The sequence below is a fragment of the Stegastes partitus genome, unplaced genomic scaffold (genome assembly GCF_000690725.1).
Source record: "Stegastes partitus isolate 25-593 unplaced genomic scaffold, Stegastes_partitus-1.0.2 Scaffold245, whole genome shotgun sequence".
Classification (NCBI taxonomy): Eukaryota; Metazoa; Chordata; class Actinopteri; family Pomacentridae; genus Stegastes; species Stegastes partitus.
In genome coordinates, this window is record NW_007577976.1 from 34 (window position 1) to 13153 (window position 13120).

Below are 13120 nucleotides of genomic sequence, written 5' to 3' on the forward strand. Positions count from 1 at the left end.
GACACAAAGCATACAAATCATGTGGTACATTTGGTACTTTAGTACATGTTTTTACAGCATAATGTACATATTACTTTTCATGTTTGTGTGGTTATCTTGTGTTCTTTGCTTAAACCAGAATATTTGGATGACATTGTTGTCTACTCTGATGACTGGGTTAGTCACATGGCTACCTTGAGGCACGTTTTTAAAAGGCTGGTTGATGAACTCTCAACCTTCCTAAATGTGACTTTAGAAAAGATTCCGTCTTGTATCTTGGTCAGCAAGTTGGTCAAAGCCAAGTGCGCCCTGTGGATGCGAAGATCTCAGCTATTGCTGCATTTCCTGAGCCAACCACCAGCCAGGATTTATGTCGGTTTCTTGGGATGGCTGGGTACTACCGCAGATTCTGCAAAACACTTCTCTACTGTGGCAGCCCCACTGACTGCTCTAACCAGTCCACTGAAGCCTTTTGCTTGGTAAATGCCAACAATGCCTTTTGAGGATCTCAAGTGCATGCTCAGTTGTAACCCTGTCTTGTCTGCTCCAAACTTTTCCTTGCCTTTTAAGCTTGAAGTGGAGCTAGTGCTGTTGGAGCTGGGGCTGTACTTCTACAAGAGGATCTCCAGGGCATTGACCATCCTGTAGATCACTTTTAAAGGAAGTTCGACAAACATCAACTCAGGTCTTATCAGGTGCTATTGAAAAGGAACCCCTTGCATTGTTGTATGCTTTACAACATTTTGAAGTCTACCAAATAGTCCATGGTCAACTCCTCCAGGTCACTTCATCTGCTGGAATGCCATCTCCACCACCCACACCACCTGCTTCCCCTTCCCTTCTCCTGCTCCTCTGTCAGTAAGCCCTAGTCTCCCACTGGGTCCCTGTTTTAGTCTGTCTTTGTATTGTTAATGGTAATTCCCCCGTTCGTGATTTTTTTTTTTTTTTTCTCTCCTTCCTGACTTGGTTTTAATATACTCGGGTTTGTTCATTTGTGGTTTACTTGTTTGTTCTTTTGGTTTGTAATTAGTCCTCCCTTCCTTTTGGTGTCATAGTTCACATTTTCTAGTGTCCCTTGACTTCCTAGTATTTCCTGTCGTAGTTATTTTTGAAATTCACTATTCACTTTAGCTTAGCTTGTGTTTCCTATGTAAATTTGTATATACACTTGTAAATATTGTCTGTGTGTGTATACACTCTTTCCACCGTGTCTGTGTTCACGATTGAGTCTCCGAGTCTGTTCCGTGACACTATTCCAGACTTCAGTTGGTCCAAAATGTAACAGCAATAGTACCCATTGATAGGTGTCCACAGATGAGATATAACAAACATTATTTTGTGCTTATTAATGATAAACAGTAGGACTTCAAGTAACAGACTTACCTCAAGGAGGAGTAAGGGGTGAATGGAAACATCAAAGTATGAGGACACAAAAAGCATTTTTGTTCTGAAAATATCTATTACATTCAACAGTCAAGGTTTTACTCTGATCACAGTAAAAATTTATTCCACATATCAGATTGAATATAAAAATCCCACACAATGCACATGACTGACATATTTTGAAAATAGGACCATGTCGATTTAGATGTAGCTTCAAATGTCACACATCTGACACACAACCTGACACTGAATTTAAAATCATAGTGGTACATCATCAGTGCTTTCAGAAAGCAAAAGAATTTGCTTTCATTATATGAACATAACAGTTTTTCAAGCAAAGTCCAATTCTACAAGCAACATAAATGTGTTCAGTTTATACATTTGGGTAATGTACTAAAACTGCAAAAATAGAGAAATAAATGAGTTTTAAACAATGGGTTAAAGCTCTTCTTTCTTCTTCAAGATTATCTGTCGCACCATTTCAGCTATTTTTGGTCGGATTTCTTTAACACTAACTTTTGGTCCCCAAGCATCCACCACTTTTCCGTGTACATCAATGAGATACTTCCAGAAATTCCAATCAGGCTCCTTTCCAGATAGCTCTGTAAAGTATAAGAGATAAAAGGTATGTTACGGCTTACACACTTCCTCGAATCTCTTTTCTTTATTGCAGGTAACTCCCACAGGAAAAAACATGTGACGCCATCTGTGACACTTTCTTCAATATACTAGAATTAGTTTTCATTTTTGTTTGTATGTAATCTTGGACACAAGCACATATAGAATTGCAGTGATGATCTCCTCCTCACTGGCAAGATAACTGTAGGAAATGATACATGTTTAACTATTTTCAGACATTTTGTACACAAATTAACTGATGACTGAACATAATTGGCAGATTAATTGATAATGAAAATGATTGTTAGAGCAGCTCTAAACATTGCATCTTACTCACCAACAAGGTACTTGTAGACATTGTTGGCTCCGGTTCCTACCACAGCAATTTTGCTGAACAATGGGAAGGAGACTCCGTAGACTCTGCGTACAAAGCTGTCAATCTCCTTGTCGCTGCCGGGCTCCTGTTGCCCAAACTGGTTGCAGGGGAAGGCCAGCACATTGAAGTGATATGGGCCAAAGTCCCGTTGGAGCTGCTGCAAGTCTTTGTAGTGTTCCTCCGTAAAGCCACATTCGCTGGCTACATTTACCACCAGGGATACCTAAAGCCACAGAAATGCACTGTAAGACTCTACAATACCAGTCCTGATTTCAAATGAGTCAGAAAGTTGTCTTACGTACACAACGTGCTGAAAAGTACCTAAGTAAATTTTACTCAACAGCAGGTTCAGGTTTGGGCCAGTTGCAATGTTTATGAGACATTAGCAGTTGCATTAAAGAGTAAATAAATAATCTTTCCTGGCTCAAACAAGTAGCAGTATCAAATATCCCACAGCCCAAACTCCAACATATGAGCATAAATTTGTGTGAATAGGATTGCTCTCTTTACAACCCCATGTGATTAATGCTATGAAACTATGGTGAATCCAACCCACAGGTGGTGGTTTTAACTAGTGAAAAGAGTGAACTGAGTTTTTTAGACACTATGTGTAAATAAGTACATTTCACTGCAAATACTTCAGTACTTTTACCTAAACTTTTTCCAACCCTTGAGGTTTCGTTACTGAGGCCAAGTAATATCTGTTTTTAAAATGCAACCAGCTCCTATTTTAAGAGGTTGCTAAGCAGGGGCACATTTTCTAAAGAAGTCACCTGATAGTACTATGACTAAAATTACAGTAACATTCCTTTGCCTAATTTCTGTTTTATCAACTTTGATAAAGTTACAGTTGAGAATTTTGGTGCTTAATTTAGAATCTTGATATAGCAAAAGTGAAACTATCAAATTGTTACTCAGGCTTACTGGTGTCTTCCAAGCATTTTTGATCGATAGAGCCCATTGTGGGGTCCTACAGCTGTAAAACTGTTACTTACTTAATTGGGGTGTTTTTTTGTTTTGTTTTGGTTTTTTTCCCACCAAACTCGCCTCGACTTAAACATTATGTAGGATTATAGAGACAGGAATTTACTCAGAATGGATTCAATTAAATCACAGTTTTGTTTATTTTGCTCAAATAAAGTGGCTACTATAGATTATTAAAAAAACAAAATTAAAAAATACGATTACATTAACCTATGGGTCATTCCATCTCAAGTCACCAGATTTCAAAAAACTCTTCCTGCATGACCATGTCAGATTGAGCTAAAAAAGTTTAGGGATAGAGGTATATCATCAAGATGGTATAATCCCAAGTTTTAGGGTCATAACTGTCATACTGTTGCGACAAAAAATAGTGAAAAAACCCACTCCATTGATGACAAGACTCTAAATTTTGATGACAATATCTCAAGAAGCATGTAGGGTATAGACTTCACATTTGAGAACACATTTAGAGGTGTTTAAATCCCATATTACAGGTACCCTACCTTAGTGCATATGCTGAGATTCTATAGCTGTTCAATGTAAGCAAATAACACCCAAGACCATCTTTGTACACCCATAAAACACAGGGTTTACAGTAGAAGTCTGAAATTTTTGTGATACATAGTCCAATATGAGGTGTTTCAATATACCCACTTTCACCATAGAAAGTGTGCTCATCAGCTGCATCTCTCTGTGGTATGCCAGCAGCACTGTCTCTGACAGAAAGGCACTGAGGTGGGTGGTGAGGGCAGCTGAGAAAATCATTGGCGTCCGCTGCCACCGGTTGAGGGCTTGGCTCAACAACAGTGCCTGGGACAATACACACCCCTGTCACAAACTCTTCTTTTCTTGTGCCTTCAGGCAAGAGGTCCCGCAGCCTGAAGTGCAAAAACCACAAGGTTTTGTAACAGTTTTTACTCCTCCGCCATCAGACACATAAATTCTCAGGACACTTAAAAACCCGTTTGTATGGTGCAACAAATTTGTCGTTGGTTTAATAAGTTTTATTTCTGCCGCAGCAGTGCAATACTGGTTTTTAGTATTGATTGATTTATTTTTTTAGGCCTGTAGTGCAATCTAAAATGGTTTCTAATTTGATATATTCGTGTTCCCGTCTGTGCCTTTTACCACTTCTAAGTTTATCTTTTTTTTTAAGTGTCTGTGACCTGTGCTCGTAATTCACTTCTAAGTGCATTTTAATTTCTTTTGATGTCCTAATTGAATGACAATAAAATCTATATATCTATCTATCTATCACATACAGCCTCGGAGATACTGACCCTCAAAGATGGTAAATATCACAATTTTACTCAACTTTATGCGCAATTTGTCAGTAAATGATAGGTCATACCAACACATAATTGAAATCATTTAAAAGAGAATGTTCCTAACTTGTCATGGTCAAAAATTCAAATCTTTTTTCAGTTTTGTTGAACAAATTTCAGAAATGTTGATCCTAAATGCTTTCATTTGTTTTGTTTTTTTTGCTAAAAAAAAAAAAAAATCACTTATGCACTTTATTTAGTAGCTGGGATTGTAGATAGACATAGTAGATATCCTCAATGGATAGCTGATCAATGTTGATTAAATTTCTGGGCCTGCAAAAAAAAAACTGAGGAACAACAGTTACTGAAACACAGGGCTGACTTAAATGAAATTCCTCCCGACTAAACAGTTTGCCTGCACTACAAGAAGATCGGTTTGGATCTATACAGTCACCTGAAAACAAGCTGCTGTAATCCATTTGAGTTTCATTCTGTCCCTGTCAAGAAAAAAAATAGAATTCTCAACTTAAAACAAGCTTCAGATTTGAGTTTGAAGACTAAGAATGGAGATTATCACTTTTGCTTAACTAGTCTTCAATCTTGAACATGTCAAACTGACAGAACATAAATTAACATTTTTACCAAAAATTTAAACTTCTTAAAAATCTTTGTGTAGTCCAGCTTGTGGCAGCTTTCTGAAACTTTTAGTGTATGTCAATTGAGCATACATCCAAGGAATCCATTATATGTATACTTATTTATTTGGCGAAAAACAAACTGAAACAACTAAATAGTCCTTTTTCCACACATAATAACCAAAAAACTTAACATTTTGTATGGCCTCCTTTGGCTTTGATAGCAGCATGCATTCTTGTTGGCATTGTTTTTATGTACTTCTTGACAGTGTCTTTTACTATTAGGTTCTAAATAGTTTCTAGCTGTTCCCACATACTTGCTTTAGAAGAAACTTTTGTGTGATCAATCTTTGAATGTACTACACTTAGTTCAATAGGAGTCAAATCCAGACTTTGACTTGGCCAGTCCATCAGTTCCAGAACTCCAGATTACTTTTTCTTGGTCAAATAGTCTCTGCACAGCTCTGAAGTATGCTTGACGTCACTGTCCTGTTAGTGTATGAACCCACGACTAATCAGATTCAGTCCAGAAGGGATTCCATGATGCACTAAGATGTTGTGGTAGATGTTATTGTTCATGATACCATCCATTTTCACTACTTTGCCCTTGCCGTTTCCACAAATGGAACCCAAATGGAATACCACAATGGAATCTACATTGTGTTTCACTGTGGGTGCAATGCATCTGGTATCAAAATGTTCTTCAGCTTTTTTTTTCAGGCATAAACAAAACAATGTTAACCAAAGAGTTCAAACCTAGACAGGGTAACTTCTTCTAGTCATCAACAGTCCAGTGTTTGAGTTCCCTGGCAAATCTGGGGCATTTCTGTATGTTTCCAGTCCTCAATGATGGCTTCTTATCAGCTATTCTTCCCTTTAAGCCTTGTTCCATCAGTCGCCTGCTTATGGTCATTCTGGAGACTTTCTCAGACTCTGATCTAGAAGCATTCATCTCTGCCTGAAGATCAGCAGTGGTCTTCCTACTGCATCTAGTACTTCAAATCTTGAGGTGTCTAACATCTGCTTTAGTTAACCTTTTGTTTCCTGCCTCTTCCTTGACGCATTTTGTAAGTACCAGTCTCAGCAATTGACTCCAAAGCATACGAGACCACACTTTTTCTTTCCCTATTTGTCTCAGAGACCATCCAGCATCATGAAGTGCTGTAATGTGGACTCTTTCACATTGAGTGAGCTCTCGACATTTTACCACTTTGAACAGAAATGAAGAATTTCAAACTGAATTCACCTTTTCATACCCAGATTTGAGCCGGCTCACTGGGCTTCTCTGAGAAGTCAGAAATTAATCAAGCACAACATTCAACCACGAAAACTATTTTTCTGTTCAGGAATGCAGGTAAATAATGACAATTTGACATCTTAATCAAGAAATAATAATGTGCTTTACTATTTTTTTCTTTTTTTTTTGTAAAACAGTAAATTTGAAAATTCATGGATAACAATAATAATCATATTTTGCCATCAAAATTAGAATTTTGGTTAAANCTGCTTATGGTCATTCTGGAGACTTTCTCAGACTCTGATCTAGAAGCATTCATCTCTGCCTGAAGATCAGCAGTGGTCTTCCTACTGCATCTAGTACTTCAAATCTTGAGGTGTCTACCGTTGGCTTCAGTTAACCTTTTGTTTCCTGCCTCTTCCTTGACGCATTTTGCAAGTACCAGTCTCAGCAATTGACTCCAAAGCATACTTGACCACACTGTCAGAAGTCTTCATGTTTTTCCCTGTTTGTCTCAGAGACCATCCAGCATCATGAAGTGCTGTAATGTGGACTCTTTCACATTGAGTGAGCTCTCGACATTTTGCCATTTTGAACAGAAATGAAGAATTTCAAACTGAATTCACCTTTTCATACCCAGATTTGAGCCGGCTCACTGGGCTTCTCTGAGAAGTCAGAAATTAACCAAGTATAACATTCAACCACTAAAACTATTTTTCTGTTCAGGAATGCAGGTAAATAATGACAATTTGACATCTTCATCAAGAAATAATAATGTGCTTTACTATTTTTTTTCTTTTTTTTTTGTAAAACAGTAAATTTGAAAATTCATGGATAACAATAATAATCATATTTTGCCATCAAAATTAGAATTTTGGTTAAAGAGCTTCAACATATTGGTATATTAACCATTACAGAAACAGAAAAAAATGATTTGGGTAATCACCAATGCTGTTCATTTAGGGCACGCGTGGCATAAACCTTAAACTGGGTAGTGGTTTAGTAAATTTGTTAAGCACTGTATATGCAGAAACCAGACATTTACATACACTGTATAGACACATAACCTTTTCTCTCTCACTATCCGACATTAAATCAGACTAAACCTTTCCTTTTTTAGGTCGGTTAGGATTACCACAATTATTTCTATTTGCTAAATGCCAGAGTAATGAGAGATTTTTTATAATTTTTTTTATTACTTTCTTCAAGGTCAGAAGTCTACATACATTTCCTTAGTATTTGGTAGCATTGCCTTTAAACTGCATGACTTGGGTTAAATGTTTTCGGTTTCCTTCCACAAGCTTCTCACAATAGTTTGATAGAATTTTGGCCCATTCCTCCTGACAGAACTGGTGGACCTGTGTCTGGTTTGTTGGCCACTTTGCTCACACACGCCTTTTCAGCTCTGCCCACACATTTTCTATGAGACTGAGATCAGGGCTTTGTGATGGCCACTCCAAAACATTGACTTTGTTGTCCTTAAGCCTTTCTGTAACTAATCTGGCGGCATGCTTAGGGTCATTGTCCATTTGGAAGACCCTTTGGTGCCCAAGCTTTAACTTCCTGGCTGATGTCTTGAGATGTTGCTCCAGTATTTCCATTTGATGTTCTTTCCTAATTATGCCATCTATTTTGTGAAGTGCACCAGTCCCTCCTGCAGCAAAACACCCCCACAACATGATGCTGCCACCCCCGTACTTCACAGTTGGGATGGTGTTCTCAGGCTTGTACGCTTCCCCCTTTTCCCTCCAAATATAACGATGGTCGTTATGGCCAAACAGGTCAATTTTAGTTTCATCAGGCCACAGGACATGTCTCCAAAAATTAAGGTCTTTGCCCCTGTATGCATTTGCAATCTGTAGTCTGTCTTTTTTATGTTGCTTTTTGAGTAATGGCTGCTTCCTCTCCTCCTTTTTCAGCCCATGTTGGTACAGGACTGGTTTCACTGTGGATAATAACACTCTCTTAACAGCTTCAGCAGCATCTTCACAAGGTCTTTTGCTTTTGTTCTGGGGTTGATTTGCACATTTCACACTAAAACACGTTCATCTCTGGGACACAGAACCCGTCTCCTTCCTGAGTGTTATGATGACTTGACATTCCCATGGTGTTTATACTTGCATATAATTGTTTGAACAGATGAACGTGGAACCTTCAGGCATCTGGAAATTGTACCCAAGGATGAACCAGACTTGTGGAGGTCCACAATTGTCTTCCTGATATTATAGTTGATTTCTATAGATTTTCCCATGTTGTCAACAATGGAGGACACCAACCCGTACCTGGTATATATACCTATAGTTTTTCAAGATCTCACAAACGTTATTGCGAGATCCCGAGAAAGTTCTGCGAGGTCTCGCAAAAGATACCTCTATTTTTTTTTTTTCCCCTCCCCTTAATATTGCCTTTCATTGAACAGGCTACAGAATCTCAGCATATGCATTGAGGTACCTGTAATGTGGAATTTAAACACCTCTAGTGTAAGGGAAATGTGTTATCATATTTATTGTATTAAATTAATTTAAATACTTCTTGAGATAATGTCATCCAAAGTTAGGATCTCAGTCCAAATTTGGCAAAAACTACAAAACATATATTTCTTTTATTATTTTTTTGTCACAAAAACTATGAAAGCTACGACCCTAAAACTTGGGATTGTGCCATCTTGATGATAATACTCAATCCTCAAATTTGTTTTATCCCAATCTGAAATGGTCATGCGGGAGTCATCTGGTAAATTGAGGAGGAATGACCCCCATGATTGATAAAGGCATCACACAAACAATCAATTAGTTGTCAGCTGTTGGTTTGTTAACTATTTCAATATTGATTTGAGAAATTTTAAAAGAATTAACAGTCAAAATGCTAAATTCCTTAATGTGAATATTTTCAGGTTTCTTTCCTCCTTAATGACTGAATATCTTTTCATTGTGGACAATTACAACACTTGTCATCTGGGGCTTTGAAAAACACTGATTGCATTTTTCCCCCATTTTGTGACATTTTAATCCAAACAACACCATAACTAGTAAAACTGTGATTCAGTCAAAAAAGGAGTTTGCTTTCGAAACTAACAGGTGTCCAGTTAAAGATTCGCAGTGCTACACAGGCCAGGTGCGCAACACAGAAATAGATGAGTACATTCATGCAGTATGTCTATTTTCAGTCATCCAGGTCATAGTCATATGAAGATTCAGTAAACACACCTAGACTTTTGTTTTAGGCTCTTGAGGACATTTCACCTCTCATCTAAGAGGCCTCATCAGTTGACTGAGAAGAACTGAAGATGCCTCTTGATGAAAGGTTAACCATCTTCCAGAGGCTAACAGAAAAGAAGCTCCCTGGATTATGTTAGTGCAGGTTAATATATACTGCAGCTTCATGCTTCATGCCACAGCAGCTTTTTGCTGCAAGAGTCAGCACATGCATTCGTTGATATAATTTTCCCTCATGCAGTTCAATGATCCTATCGTCTAGTGACATCTGGAGTCATCATGAAGAAACTGCAAGTGTGGTGTATCTGAGGCGGTATTATGGAGCTGTGTGCATTACACTAGATCCTGACGTAAAACTAAACGGTCTGCCATGTACATATGACATGTTTTAAATGCCCTGAGTAAGTGGTATGGTAGAACTTGGAACAATGTGTGAAGGAGATTTTCACCTCAGACACCAGAAGGATTGTGTATATTTTTAATCTTTTAATGGTGTTTAAGGGAGCATCACTGGAAGTTCAGCTTAACTGAGGGACTTTATTGTTGCTATTCATGTAAAAATTAAGGTCAAGCCCAATATGATTATTTATACATTATGGATCGAAAATGTCAGGCTTTATACTATATAAAACATCATAAATCACATACATGGAGTGCTGCCCTCAGAAACAATAAGTTTTTTAAAAAATCACAAAACTAAATCATGCAGTCTCATTTAATGCCAATAAAATAACAAATGAAATGTGGAGGTAGTACTGTAAACTTTTGCAGATTGATTAAGGTTAGTCCGGATTAGTGCTCCGTACCTGGTTTGAATGAGAACCATGGAGCTCCTGCAGTTCTGCAGGCCTCCTGCCACGTAGGCTAGCGAGGCTACATGACGGACATCCCAAGCAGGCACACTGATCCGCAGCTATTATGTTAGTCACATCTACAACACAGTGTTAAGAGGGAGAAGTGAAAGAAAGAAAAAAGGAAACATTCCCCTGCCACGTTCATTCATGCAACCGGCTGACATTAAGAGAGAGAACTCAGCAAAACACTGCAACATCACCAATATACGGTGTAATAATGAGCTGGACTTACCGAACCCCGGTATTTCTCCAGGGACACCAGCTTCCCCCTGCTATTCACCACTTTAAAGGTGTAAAAGTCTTTCTGTTTGCTGTCACTGAGGCTCAACAAAGTCAGCAACACGGTGAGCGCCGCGAAAAGCATCCTTACAGCCAAACTCTCAGCGTCAAACTGGAACAAACTTCTCTAAACCTTTCGGTTTTTGTCCGACGGCTATTGAACACCCCACAGTCTGGGCTCCGACCAGTTGTGAAGTTACACACACGTAGGACAACAGTTCCTGAACCGGCCGACCCCTACAAAATAAAAGCCTTTAAAAAAAACAGTCTGCTTAAAAATGTACCCCTTTTAGTTGAATCATGGTCAATTTACGTTTATTTTTTGGGAGACAAAAAAAATCACAAAAAGAAAAAAAAAGAAAAAAGCCAATTTTAAATCTCTACTAGAATTCACCAGAAGGAATACGAGAGACTCTGAAGTCAAATGGAAGAAGATCCTTTGGTCTAATGAGACCAAAATTGAGCTTTGAGTCATCAAACTAGACACTATGTTTGCCACTGTGAAGCATGGTGGTGGCAACATCATGAGGGGGGATGCTTCACAAGCGCAGGCCGTGAAAAGCTTGTAAACTGAATGCAGCAAAGTATAACGGAATCCTGGAGAACAACCTGACACAGTCTGCAACAGAACTGCGACTTGGGGGAAAATGTGTTTTCCAGCAAGACTATGACCCACAACTTACAGCCAAAGCTGCATAGAAATGGCTTAAAGGCAACAAGTGAATGTTCTGGAGTGGCAGAGTTGAAGCCGGGACCTCCACCCAACCGAGAATTTATGGTTGGACTAGAAAAGGCTGTTTACTTACAATGTTTGCTTGCGATACATAACAGAACATAAGCAGTTTTGCAAAGAAGAATGAAGTAAAATTGCAGTGTCCAGACGTGCAAGGCTGATTGAGACCTATCCTTGCAGGCTCAATGCTGTGGTTGCAGCCAAATGTGCATCTTCATACTAAATACGAGCTTGACAGGGTATATATATATATGCAAATTCTTGTGAAAAAAGCCAGATGACATTGATCACAATTCACTGTTGAAAAGCAATAACTGTGGAAAACTTTTAAGAGAGTCGATACTTTTTATAGGCACTGTATGTACACACATGCTTACAAAATTTATTAGACCACCTCTCAAATTCGTTAAGTCATGGAAAAAGATGATTAGACCTCCCTTGTTTTCTTCAATTTCTTGTTCATTTTAATGCCTGATACAACTAAAAGTACATTTGTTTGGACAAATATGACAACAAAAATAGCTCATAAGAGTTTCATGTAAGAGCTGATATCTAGCCATTTTCCATGGTTTTCTTGATAATAACCAAAACCACTTAAGTTCTTACATCAATAACGATGGCATTGTACTTGTACTGCCAAAAACAGTGCTTTTAGGCATTCCATGTTTTCTTTTCTGTCTGTTTTAGTCACATGACACACACAGGAGTTAGTACTTGATTACATAACCATTGTTTTTGATGACTGCAGCCATGCATCTTGGCATGCTCTCCATCAGCTTCTGACATTGTTCTGCTGACACAGCAGTCCATTCCTGTTGCACAAATTCAAACAAATATGCTTTGTTTTTGAGCTTGTGGTTCTCCATTCTGCGTTTGAAGATTTTCCACAGGTTTCCAACTGGATTTAGATCTGGTGATTGAGCAGGCCAAGGCATGGTTGGAATGTTCTGGTTCTTCATCCAGGCTTTCACTGACATTGCCATGTAGCAAGGGGCATTGTCTTGATGGAAAATCCAGTCATTCAGGAAAGAGGCAGGAAAGAGTTTTCCAGCTGATGGAAGAAGACTGTTTTCAAGAGTAGCCCTGTACATGACCTGGATCATTCACCCTTCACACAATTGCACACACAGTTAGTGTAATGAACGGCTGTCTTGGAGATCTTCAGTTTTTTCGCCACCTGTCTCTCACTCATGCCAATTTCCAGCAGTTCCAGCAATTTTGGCTTTTCTACTTTATGTTTACATTTTGAGATAGTACACTTATTTGCTTTTATTTTGACCTTGCTTGTATCTTTACTTATATGTTGCTCTTGTTTTACATTGTACATATTATTTATTAGGCTTTTTAAACACCAGGATCTGAGTGCTAAATTCGTATTCACAAACATTCGTATCACAAACATGTAAATGTGAGCTGGCATGACAATAAGAGTTCATTGAATTCTTGAATATTTTTTTGTATTTTCTTGTGTTTTTAGTTTGAGGGAATGACCTACATACTGAAAACCTTAATAAATTATGAGCCTGTGAAAGAGTGTAGAGTATCATTTATATTTTGCTGCA

The 13120-nt window shown here is 38.3% G+C and overlaps 1 protein-coding gene across 1 annotated transcript; it reads right to left on the bottom strand.

Moving 5' to 3' along the window:
* Positions 1-1427: 1427 nt before the first annotated feature.
* On the bottom strand, positions 1428-10994 carry gpx7 (glutathione peroxidase 7). Its single transcript, XM_008281788.1, has 3 exons — positions 10779-10994; positions 2318-2579; positions 1428-1964 (listed from the first exon to the last, which is right to left on the bottom strand). The coding sequence occupies exons 1-3, from the start codon at positions 10908-10910 to the stop codon at positions 1801-1803; spliced, it is 558 nt and encodes a 185-aa protein (XP_008280010.1). The 5' UTR covers positions 10911-10994; the 3' UTR covers positions 1428-1800.
* Positions 10995-13120: the final 2126 nt, after the last annotated feature.